Genomic DNA, 12,626 nt, shown 5'->3' with positions numbered 1-12,626 from the left:
ATTAACTACTTTCTCTTTTATTTAACTCGCATAACGAAATTATATTACTCTACAAATGTACATCTTAACACAAATAAACATCATAATCGCAGACTCTACTGTGGTGCTATGGAAAATAATCCCCCTGATTTTAAGTCAAACAAAGCACGGCCAAAACTAATTAGCCAGCTTTTCTGTGTTTATGCAACCTGGCCATACATTTTTGAGACAAAGCACACTTGTCAGCAATTAAGCTGCGGCTACTGCACAAAACCCGCCTCAACTTCCAGAGAGAAAAGCCTGAATCGTGTCTTTAGGAGCACCACTGACCACAGTAGATGTGTCTGTATAACAGTATAATCGCGTCATTATGATCTGGTGCTTTGCTGTGGATACACGCTTCCCTCCACATCAAAAAGGCCATGATTCTCTGCAGGAAGATAGCGATTGGCTGCCAACCATTTTTTTTTTTTAACGAAATGACATAACAACACAGCACATAAAAGTTAGCGTTGTGCTCGTTATTGCTCATTTAAACTGTATGACTCACACTTGGAAATGAACTACTGCTGAGGCTTCCCTCTGTAACAGCAAGCTGTAACTGTCTCAAAGTGACCTCTGCCATTGGGCTGCAGAATGTTCCTTTAAGAGGAGATGCCAAGCAAAAGCCCTGAAGTGTCCGTAAGGAAGACACAAGGTCACTTCAGGTCAAAGAGAGACGGAGAAGGAGAGGAGAAGTGTTGTCGTGACTAAGTGACATCATGGATGCTGCTCTGGCTCTGCTGCTCTGGCTCTGCTTCAGGTGATTTTTCTGGTCCGTCAAAGACAGTAATGGAGCATGTCTACCGAACTCCAGGGCTGGAACTGAACAGTCTACATCAGAGAATATCACTCAACACTTCGGCGTCTTTTAATCATTTGATTTATTTCTAAGAGACTGTGTACAATTATTTAATGTGCCGATTTGTTTCAGAGTTTTCCTCTGGATCTGCATGTTATCCATTGATTTATTCTATTGACGAGTTTGTTAAAAGCATACGGTGGAAGCTAAATAATCTCAAAATCCACTCATTGATTTGGGCAGTCAGTTGGATCAGCAGGCTCTGGTATGTACCACGGGTCTTCCACGCCATGTCTTAACATCATAAGTAGGGTTTAGCGATTCCCAAGGGTCTGTAATGTGGTCTCGCCTATTAAAGTAATGTCAATGTTCAGATAATGTTTCTACGTTAAACCATAAACCCTAAAATGTGGAATGTATGCTCTATTTAAAAAGAGCTAGATGCAGTTTTCTACCTAATTTAATAATCCTCAGATCTCAGTGCTGTAGTAAACCATACAACAATGAACAACTGAAGGAAGTCTGTGGGATCAAATCTTGCAACGTATGGGGACCAGGTGGCTCATTCATAAAAACAGTGCGTAGGATCCACACTGTTTTCACTTTGTCTCTGTACAGTATGATGAATATTACTATGGAATAAAACAAGACTGAATCAATAAAGCCGTGTTTACGGCAGCGATTTTACTCACCAACATTTAATGAAAACTAAGATCATACTTGGTGATATTTATGTCCTTTGTTTGCGTTCGTCTTTACCACAGATTACACTGGCTCTGCTACGACTTATGTGAATCTGTTCTGAAGACTTTGCAGTCTCCAAGGAATTCAAGCCAAAGAACCTGCATTTAAATCTGTTTCAACAGTAAACGCTTGGCGACCGATGAAAACAAATATTCATCAAATTAATCAAAGCTTGACTGTAACTAACAGTCTATACTTCTTTTTGTTTTTTTGGGGGGCTTTTTTTCCCTCAGGTGGACAGTAGAGAGATGAAAATAAATAAAAGGGAGACACATGCAACACATCTGCAGCCAGAATTGAACCAGGAAAGTGGTGATTACAGTATATGATATGCTTCTTAACCACAGTCTGTATTTCCAACGCAAAACCTTAATAAGAAGAATGGTACATGGACTGTATTTTTAACACTTTTCTAGTCTTTCGACTACTCAAAGCGCTTTAACACTACATGACATCAATCACACACTGATGGGAGGGGTTAACATGCAAGGTACCCTCTGCCCATCAGCACTATGTAATCATTCACAGCCAGTCACACAACGCAGGGTTATTGTGGTTAAGCGTCTTGCCCAAGGACACATCGACATGGACTAGCGGAGCGGGGGAATCGAACCACCGATTCTCTAATTGAAGGGTAACCCTGGTCTACCACTGAGCCACAGTCAAACACGTATACATAATTTAAAGTGCATAATATGAGATTGCGAGCATTTCTATTGACACAACAGCAAACGGTGCTAACCGCACTAACAGGATAAACTGTGGCAAACATGAGGAATGGGCGCTACGCTTCCACAGCCATGCTGTTGGTTGAGACGGCATTATCATCTGTAACCGCCATATGACAGCAGTGTAGAGCGGTGACCGCGAGCTAGCCAGTGGGGAACACTCACATGCACTAAAAGCATGCGCCGCTGGCCCGGCTACGTCAACACACCAAGGAGAAGCTCGGTTAACAACCCAGAGCGAGAGCGACTTCATTCTATACTCAGCTAGACAATGCTCCACCATATATTTACGTAGCAAATAGTTGTTTGCTGCTATATTATTGATCTAAATGTTGTATATTGCTCCTTTAAACACAGCTGCCTTTTTTACAGCTGTTATCCTCCATCTGCCCTTTGACCCAGTGGCAACTGCCATCCAGTGCCAAGTCACTGCCGGCGAGATTGGATCACCTAGTGAGCCTGAAGGGTGTTGTTTGGCCTTGTGTAAGCGTCCCTAGGCTCCATCTCACCACAACAAAGCCCAGCTCGGGCTCAGGGCCATGCAGTTCAGTCACGTGTTAGCGGAACGGTCACGTCAACTTGATGAAATGTTTCCCAACTAAGCAGTCTCACTTAGAATCAACTAAAAACTGGATTTATGAAACCATTGTCAGAGGGCAGGTTGTCAAAAAAAATTAACACAAAATGTGGTATATCCAAATCAACAGAAAACACAGGGCAGGGTTTCTCAGAAGGCAAAGACCATACGAGCATTGTTCTCATTGCAACAAACATGAGACGTCAGTTAAAACTAGCAACTAACAATAAAAAAAAAACTGAAACAGTTAGATGCCATCTTACAGTTTTGCTTAATCAATTTGCATGTTTAAAAAAAGGGTATGAATGTAACACAAAGAGCGTGTGAAGAAGTTAAACCTATGTCCTGGTTCCAATGAGAAATGTGCAATATATATATATATATATTTAAATTATGCAGCTCATGGACATGTTTTGTGCTGCTTGAGAAGATGCATGTCAACAGTTTTCTGTTCATGTAAACTTGTTAGGCGTTTGGCTCTTACCTGATACGACTTCATGGAGGCTGTAACGGTAGCGGAGGTAGTCGTGGCCCTCGAACCTCTGCGGCCACTGACAAAGGGCCCGGCACTCGGAGTCTGCTTTATAGTACTCCACCACAGCCTCCTCAAACAGAGCGATGGCTCCTTCATGCTCCCCTTTCTCATACAAGCTCACTGCTGCTGCGAAGGAGCGCTGTGAGGAGAGCCGGAGGAATAATGGGAACAGTATTTATGACCTGCGGTGTCCAGCAAAGCTCTTTAAGATATGCCGATGTAATAGGTATTTATCTTTGACTGTTTTATACAAGACATGTTTGTTGTCCATAAATTCTTTTTACGGGTCCTCTGGCACACATCACGTATCCTGCAGCAATAATAGTCATTTGTTTGGAATAAACAGAAGAGACGTTGGGTGGTGAACCTAAACAGTTGCCAGAAAGGGATTCCCGCTGAATACATTTATAATATGATGTAATATACATACATTTGTTGTACACAATAACTTAAATTATTGGTCAGGCTTCAAAGTTTAGTTGAGGTACAGTTGGTATGAATGACGCATTAAAGTAGTGTTTGTAACTTCTTCCAGAAGGTTCTGTGTCTCATAGGAGTTTTACTTGAGGATAAAAGAGAGAATAGAGAAATAAGATTGTAAAAGAATGGGAGCAAAAAGGATCCCAAACTCTTCAGTATTCAGGGCTTCACCGCAGCGAGCACTGAAGAGTTTCCAGTCATTAAACTCAGAGTACTATTAACACAAAGGGCCCTTCATATGTGGACCACAGCTGTACTTTTCCCTTTAGGAAATACATGAAGTACACACACATGAAGTAGAAAAACTAGCCAGACATTCTGGCCTGACTTGAACAAAGATGACAGTAGATCACACTGATGATCTGAAACATGCTCAGGTTAAAGTCACAAAAGAGAGATAAAACAAGTCAAGTGAAAAATAATCAAAATGTTCTTACCTGGTGAGGCCGAGCTTCGCGGTCCACAAAGTGCTCCTCCTCCACGCCCTGCAGGTCTTTGTACTGCTCCAGGTTCTGATCCATCTCCACATGTTCTGGGTTGGCCTGGAAATAAGTGTGAGCCGCCGCCGCTGCCTTGTCAGGCTGCTTCAACTAAAGAGAGAGAAAGAGCAATGTTGTACATTATTAATAATAATAATAATAATAATAATAATAACAGACCTGTGTAGGCACACATTCAACTGTGTAGTTGATGAAGTTAGCTAAAAGAAGTCATGGCAGGTCAAATTTGTGAGTTTGTAACTGGAGGAAGAATGTGTATTATTGCCAACACAAACAAATTTGGAAAATTAGAGACAGTTTCTAGGCGTTCTTCTGAAGCCACTACTGCAGGAAGAACAGACCACTCCCCAAAATTCGGGGGTGCATTCAAATGTTTCTTATAACAAAATTATTGGCAAGTAAGTAATATTTCTGCATTTGATTAATGAGAAAACAGAAAAAATGACACACAGTTCCCATCCACATCTCGTCATTAGAGAGATAATTCTTTACTGCAGTTTACTAATGCTGCAACTATTCTGATTAATGAGGTCTCTGCACTCAAAACCATGAACTTGATTGATGTTGGGAGTATTCAAAAAAATATTCCACGCAGGCATCCCATCCTCTTCCTCGGAAATGCATCAAATATAAACACATGAGAAAAGAGACAGTTGCAGGCACGATAAGAGAAACACTGAGTTGACGTCTGTGAGTGATGCTGATACAGTGCAGACGGTGACTGAAAGATGAAAAAGATGAAAGACAGCAGCTGTAACACATCAGCTGGTTGACTGAAACTAAACTAAACCAAGCACATCAAAACAATAGAGAAGAAGCAAATAGGAGATCCCGATGCCACAATTAATATAACACAACGTTCCGTTTTTACCTTATGGGTTTTTTTCTACGATTTTTCAATTAATCTGCCAATTATATTCTCAATGTATTATTTGTTAAGTCAATAACATGTCAGAAAATAGTACAAAAAGCTGTAAAATGTCCAAAACTAAAAAATATTTAGTTTAAAATGAGAAAATCATCTCATTGGAGGAGTTGGAATTAATTAATCATACTGTTAATTAATATTTTTTATCGACTAATATTTGTGTGTTAGTCTCAAAATACCTGAAAAAAACAAGCTCATTTCAGAGATCCCAGATGTCTGGTGCAAGCTACTTTTTTTGTTGCTTTAACATACTCTTGTCTCTTAGAAACTCATAATTTTGGAAGAACTCGAACATGCCTGGTTCTTATCAGATAAGATCCTCATCTTGCTCAAGCCTCAACATGAGTCGCCTTAATACAAGCTGTTCACTGCACAGGTCCATGAACATAGCTAGAGAGGGAACAACTGTTTAACTTACCCATTAACCATTGTTTCATTTAAATCTGCTATTTCTTCTTTTTCCATTAATTCCCTATAGTATACAGTAAGGAAAATAACTAATCATAAATTACTTGTAAAAAAGTAGAGTTATGGTAAATGGACTATTTATATAGTGCCTTTCTAGTCTCTCGAGAACTCAAAGCGCATTTACACTACATGTCATTCACACACTGATGGGAGGGGCTACCATGGGGCAGATGTTCAGGATCTCGTATCCCAAAATGTTTTTAACAACAGCATGAACATTTTTCCAGTGAAGCCTCATCTTTGTACAATTATTATATTATATTATATTTGGAAATATGCAAAAGCTCAGCATTCATGTTCCCACACAGCCTCAAACATTGTGTTGTGCAGCAAGTTGCCATATCAAATATCATAATTTTGTCAGGAGTCAGCCAACTCGTTTTCGGAACTAGCAACCCGTAGCCCGGTGCTATCAGAAAAAGCCAGATAGCAACAAGCAAGACGATTTAACACATATTCTAAACATCTTCACACAATCATTCTGCACCAAAGCATCACCGAGATATGAGCCAAAGAACACAGCAACATGAACGTTACCTCAAGACAGACTCTTAGAGACACCCGACTGCCTTTGTTTAAATTCTTCCTCTTCCCAACAGGTGCAACTGGAATACAGATCCCAGTGTTTCACAGTTGAGAAGGTCAGCCTGGCACGACTGCCAAAAACACAACTGGCTTCTCAACACACTCGGCCCTCTGTTTTGCCACTCAGCACTAATTCATGTTTGCCAGGAAAGACCTTTGTTGGCATGAAAACCTTTTTTGCTTTGTTTTCATGGGGTGAATCAGAAAGATAAAGCTTGGGAAATCCCATATTAAAACAAGATTTGGAAAATATGGAGTTCATGGGCAGACAATGACACAATATACAGACCCACGTAGACTCTGTTTCCATGAAGTCTGCACAATACTTCACAAAACACAAACTGATATGATAGAAGCAGAAATTATTTGTTCCCACAAACAACCCTTAAGAATGACTCCCCTGGGTCTCTTCGATGTGGTAGCAGTAGAGGCAGGAGAGAAAAGTCCAACGAATGCATTCCTCACCAGACCACTCGGCTGGGAGACAGAACTTGACGATTAGGGTACGTGAGTGGCACATATTAGGTCTTGTCTATTCATATGCAGTGCATTAACAGTTTTATGACATAATGTAACAGCTGAAGAACGAGCAGGGAAAGAGTTCAGACTACAGTTGTTACTCGCAGTTGTATGCCCCCACCAACCGGTCGAGCTGCAGTTTCCATCCATGATATCACTTCATAATTTCATCCTATTGGAGATCAATATTCAGATTATGATATAGCAAGAAAAGAATGACGGACAATGTACAGACCAAATAGCTGCACTTGCATATGCATGTTCAAAAGAAAATGCACAAAGTTAGAACCAGAACCAGAGTTCTTTTGAAATATGCATATGTAAACCACAATCAAGTAGAAACAGACTGCACAATCCACATTGGGCAAAGATGAGCAAACCAAAAACTTAGTTGAAATACTTGAACACACAATAAAATGTGGAATGTATTACTCGCTGACGAAATCAGTGGAAGTGTATCTTGGGTTGGATTTTTTTTTCCTCTTAACTGATGGCGCAACCTCAAGCACACATCGTGTGTCTTCTGCTGCTGCATTCCTGAAAAAGGCTCCACGAGGTTGTTCAGAGAGAACTTCCTCCTTAAAGACACGATTGTTGACCTGATAATCGTCGGCTGATATGTTTAGTCCAGACTCCCACAGACCTACGAGATACAATGATAGAATGTTATCTTATAAACCACAAAAACCTGGAGGACATTATACAACACCTGAACTCCTCATCCTGTTGCCTTGACATTCTGCCCACAGGCTTCTTTAAAACTGTTTTTAGCTGTATGGCCTCAGATGTTCTACAAATTGTCAACATGTCCCTTCAGACAGGTGTATTCCCACAGGCCCTGAAAACAGCAGTCATCAAGCCACTCCTAAAAAAGAACAATCTAGATACATCACTCATGAAAAATTATAGGCCCATATCTAACCTACCATTTTTAAGTAAAATCATTGAAAAAGCTGTTTATCAACAGCTAAATAACTACTTAGCAATGAATAACTGCTTTGATGTCTTCCAGTCAGGATTTCGACAACACCACAGTACTGAGACTGCTCTGGTTAAGGTCCTCAATGACATCCATTTAAACACAGACAGTGGCAAAAGTTCTGTCTTAGTTTTACTGGATCTCAGTGCCGCCTTTGACACAGTTGACCACAGCATATTACTAGATGGACTAGCAAACTGGGTTGGACTTTCTGGAACTGTACTAAGCTGGTTTGAATCCTACTTAAAGGATAGAGACTACTATGTGTCAATAGGCAATTTCACATCTGAGCGGACAAATATTGAATGCGGGGTCCCCCAAGGTTCCATTCTTGGCCCTCTTCTATTTAACATCTACATGCTCCCACTAGCTCAGATTATGAATAAGAATAAATTATGCTACCATAATTATGCAGACGACACACAAATTTACATAACCATATCACCAGGAGACTACAGTCCGATACAGGCACTGAGTAAGTGCATTGAACAAATCAATGATTGGATGTGCCAAAATTTCCTTCAATTAAACAAAGACAAAACTGAAGTAATTGTCTTTGGTGCCAAAGATGAACAATTAAAAGTCAGCGCACAGCTTACATCCATTATGTTAGAGACTACACCCCAAGCCAGAAATCTTGGTGTTGTTGTAGACTCCGACTTGAATTTCAAGAAACACATAAAATCAATTAATAAATCAGCCTTCTACCAACTAAAAAACATATCAAGGATTAAAGGGCTTATGTCTCATCAAAATTTAGAAAAACTTGTCCATGCATTTATCTTTAGTAGACTTGACTACTGTAACAGTGTCCTTGCTGGCCTTCCAAAAAAATCTATCAGACAGCTTCAGCTAATTCAGAACGCTGCTGCTCGAGTCCTCACTAGGACCAAAAAAGTAGATCACATTACCCCAGTTCTGAGGTCTTTACACTGGCTTCCAGTCACTCAAAGAATTGATTTCAAAATACTGATGTTGGTTTATAAAGCACTAAATGGTTTAGGGCCAAAATACATTACTGATATGCTGATAAGTTATGAACCGTCCAGAGCCCTTAGGTCGTCTGGGACAGGTCTACTTACAGTCCCTAGAGTTAGGACTAAACAAGGAGAAGCAGCTTTTAGTTATTATGCACCAACAATCTGGAACAAACTCCCAGAGAATTTGAGGTCTGCTACAACTCTGAGTTATTTTAAATCGAGTCTGAAGACTTTTTTGTTTCCATTTTAACCTGCAATTTGCATTTTATTTGCTTCTTTTATTTGCTTAAATCGAGTTTTCATTTTTTGTTATTTGCTTCTTTTATTCGCTTTTAAATGTTTTATAATGTGTTTTATGTATTCTAATCTTGCCCCTGTAAAGCACTTTGAGTGGCCTTGTGTCTGAATTGTGCTATAGAAATAAACTTGCCTTGCCTTGCCTTGATGTACAGAGGATGGAAGAGGTCAGGGGGAATTTAGTCTGCAGTCCTCGACCTGCCCACCTTCTCTGGCCCCGGCTGCCCTCAGACCCTCCGGGACAACCTGGCTCAGGACAGTTTATTGGAGGAAGAGGGGAATTGCTCCATAGTGCACCGTCCCAGCACAGCTGTGGTTGGCCACAGCTAGACCTATTGTCCCGGGACAAGACATCCCAAAACCTGGGGAAGCCTTGAACATTTAGAGACTCACTGTTTTTCCTCTTCCATCATAAAGGTTTTGACAGTCATGGCTTACATTATTCCCAATGGACCCTTTATTTTGAAAGTAACAATATAAAATCATGCCATGACAAAACCTTAAATTGCTATCTGACAACTAAAACAAAATCCCGTCCAGGAGGCATCTAGAACTGTTCTCCAGAAGAAAAAAGACCACATCTACTGTGTTTTTTAGTGAGAGACAGACTCACCCACTATTTTTTAACAACTGAATTCACACATACAAGTGCTCATTACTGTTTTACAGAGACAGATAATTCAACATTCTTGGTGTCCGAGCACTGTATCAAACTGTCAAAAGTACCAAATAGTCCAAGCTTGGACATTCTGAATTAAAAACACATTCCCATATATCAACCAGAGCAGAGTGAACGGTTATAATCCCCCCCCCAGGATGACAGAGCAGAAATCAATCATGGATTTAAATCGAGATTGCCATTATTCTGGAGTGTCAGCACAACAGCCTAGCAACCGCAGTGTACGAGTAAATCAAAATGTCTCGTCTCTCCTGCGTCTGCCACGGAGTAGAAAATGGATACTAGGGGAGTTGTTTTCTGTGAAAACCTTCTGCTTCACTCCATAGGAGTGAAAGGTAGGTATAAACAAAACATCTTTTTAAAAATGATTTTTGACTTACAGACAATGAAAAATGTTAGCACTACACAAGCAAAATATTTGATTTGAACTCTATCAGTGAATTCTGACATTAAACTGGACAAGATTTAAAAACACAGCAATGCTAAAACTCTACCGTTAAAGGCAAACCTTGTGTCCATCTTGTACCACATGAGTACATTTTTCCTCTCGCAGGAATTTCAAAGGAGCACCTGCAGAGGTGAATAACTAGCACTCAGTCTGAGCCCTCAATTTGCCCTCCTTACTAAACAGCAACCTGTGTTAGAGCTGCAGGACCGCCCTGCCCCGAGAGATGTGCTCTTGATGTGGGCACTGAGGACTGCCAAGGTAAATGTTCCTTTGCATGCTTTTCTACCCTTGGCCTGCTGCTTGATTCACAGGTATGTAAATAAGCTTGGGCTGGCGCCAGACATGCAGAGATGAAGTATCCTACAGTTACACCGACAGCTTATCAGAAGCAGAACTACCACACAAGCAATGAGAGAGGAGTTGGCAACAAGTGTCAAACCTGGCAACCGCAGTCCTGTATACTTGAGAGGCAAGCCATTTCAAAGAGTTCCTACAGTTCCTAAGAGGTTAGGAAACTCCTGTGAAGCTGATAGAGGTCAGTGTTCAGGTTAACACGGGACACAAGTACAGCTGCAATAAATCAGAAGGCCTCCATGTGCAGGGAGGATGTCAAGGTTAAAGAGTGTTCTTCAGACCTCCTTGGGCAAGTCTTACGGTCTCAGTATGCTCCAACCGAAAGGGCTTGTGTTATGTAACAATGACTGAAACCCCGCTTCACCCACAACTTTCTGATAGGATTTGGGGAGGCAGCTGCATCCGGCAATTTTTGTAACTGATCGAAACAGACAATGTGAAATTCAGACTCACTTCCCGCTGTGATAGGCCAAATGTGCAGAGGTGAGTAATCAGTCAGGGTTCTCTTAAGATTTCTTTCATTTGTTACACAACTATTTCTATCACCGTTTGTGTGATTAACAATCTAAATACCTGAGAATATGTGTGCTGTAACCTTCATATTCTCTGTGATGGCGGCCTTCAACTGTTCGAAACAACTATTAAAGCTTTTGACTTCCCACGCAGTTGAAGAACATGTTCTACAAACATTTACATTTCAGACCCCGCCTTAAGCCCGTGTTCAAACTAATAAAAAAAAACACTGATTCACTTCAATGAAACTACTTGACCTGCATTGACCCAGTGTGTGTGTCAAGGCAGAGGGCTTCAGCAAAAAGGGTTGAACATGGATATGTTTTTGCTGCAAGGCAATGCAAAGCCATCCGACAATTCAATGCATTGGCCAATCAAATGTATAAAAGTGCATAATCCAAGTAAATCAAACAGAGGATGACATCAGAGTTTTAGTTTCTTGAAACATATTGATGCATTACTCAAATTGAAATAGCTAGATCACATTTCATCTTCTTACTGGTACCTGGCAGAATACCCGTACACCATTTCAGCCATTTTCAGACTGAACTTCACATCATTTCTAATTACTTACATCTACATTCAAATAAACCATTTAGCCTGCTAAATCTTGACTGACCCTTCTTTAAACGCTACATTACATAATTACTTACATAATTACTGGCTTCTGGCTTCCTACAATACAGTATGGCACCACTTTGCATTGAACACATTCTCTCTGAAACACCTGCAAGCGTAATAACTGCATCCTTGTACAGCCAATAATAGTTTTAAGGCCAGTAAAGTGAGAGAGGTGGTGTCTGCTTCAGAAAGGTCAATGAGTTACAGCTGCAGAGGAAATGTCACGTTATCAGGCATACAACAAAAAAGAATTTCAGCTCAACCTGAGCTTGTAAAAACTGTTGATGGAAAGAAAATAAAGTTGGTCCTCAAACAGGATTAAAGTTGAATGAAAAGTAGACGGACAACAACTGCCTGGAGTTCCTACCAATCCTAAATCTATGGACTTATAAACACAGGGAAATACATCTTTGCTGCCCAGATGGGCCCTAAACATCCCAGCTATCTATAGGAGCACCAAGTCTGTTTGTACAGATCCAGGGAGTGTTTTAATGGGAAGGATATTTACTCTTATCTAAACACAGTAGTCATTTTCCGGACCAGGCCAATAGCAAAGTTTACTGTCACTAAATATTTGTGTCACAAGGTGGAGGGTTTGAGGTATATTCGTCATAAAAGGTATTCATCGCCTAAACAAGCGAGTAAACCATAATTATCTGTCTTTGGCTCAAGAGCAGACATAACAAAGCCCAACACTTCAGCCGTTTAGACACAACATTAGAGGGGAACTTTAAGATGAGAGAATATGACAAAAAGTTACAGAAATAGTTGATATTTGAGTTTATCTAATCGCAACTGAAAAACTTTTAGTTGTTGCTTCTTGTTGGGCTGTAAGTTTGTTAGAGGAGCCGGGTATCAAGATTCAACACTT

The 12,626-nt window shown here is 40.4% G+C and overlaps 1 protein-coding gene across 1 annotated transcript in view; it reads right to left on the bottom strand.

The window, feature by feature from the left end:
• The window catches only part of p3h2 (prolyl 3-hydroxylase 2), a 51,701-nt gene that overhangs the window by 10,928 nt on the left and 28,147 nt on the right, over positions 1-12,626 (bottom strand). Inside the window, exons 2-3 of the mRNA XM_034531629.1 lie at positions 4,322-4,474; positions 3,354-3,543 (exon numbers count right to left, since the gene is read on the bottom strand). Coding sequence (XP_034387520.1) covers positions 3,354-3,543; positions 4,322-4,474 — 343 coding nt within the window. The remainder of the gene's footprint in view (positions 1-3,353; positions 3,544-4,321; positions 4,475-12,626) is intronic.

This window comes from Cyclopterus lumpus, chromosome 4, assembly GCF_009769545.1.
Source record: "Cyclopterus lumpus isolate fCycLum1 chromosome 4, fCycLum1.pri, whole genome shotgun sequence".
NCBI classification, from domain to species: Eukaryota; Metazoa; Chordata; class Actinopteri; order Perciformes; family Cyclopteridae; genus Cyclopterus; species Cyclopterus lumpus.
Note: the sequence above shows the minus strand (reverse complement) of the source record. Positions and strands in the feature narration are given on the sequence as shown.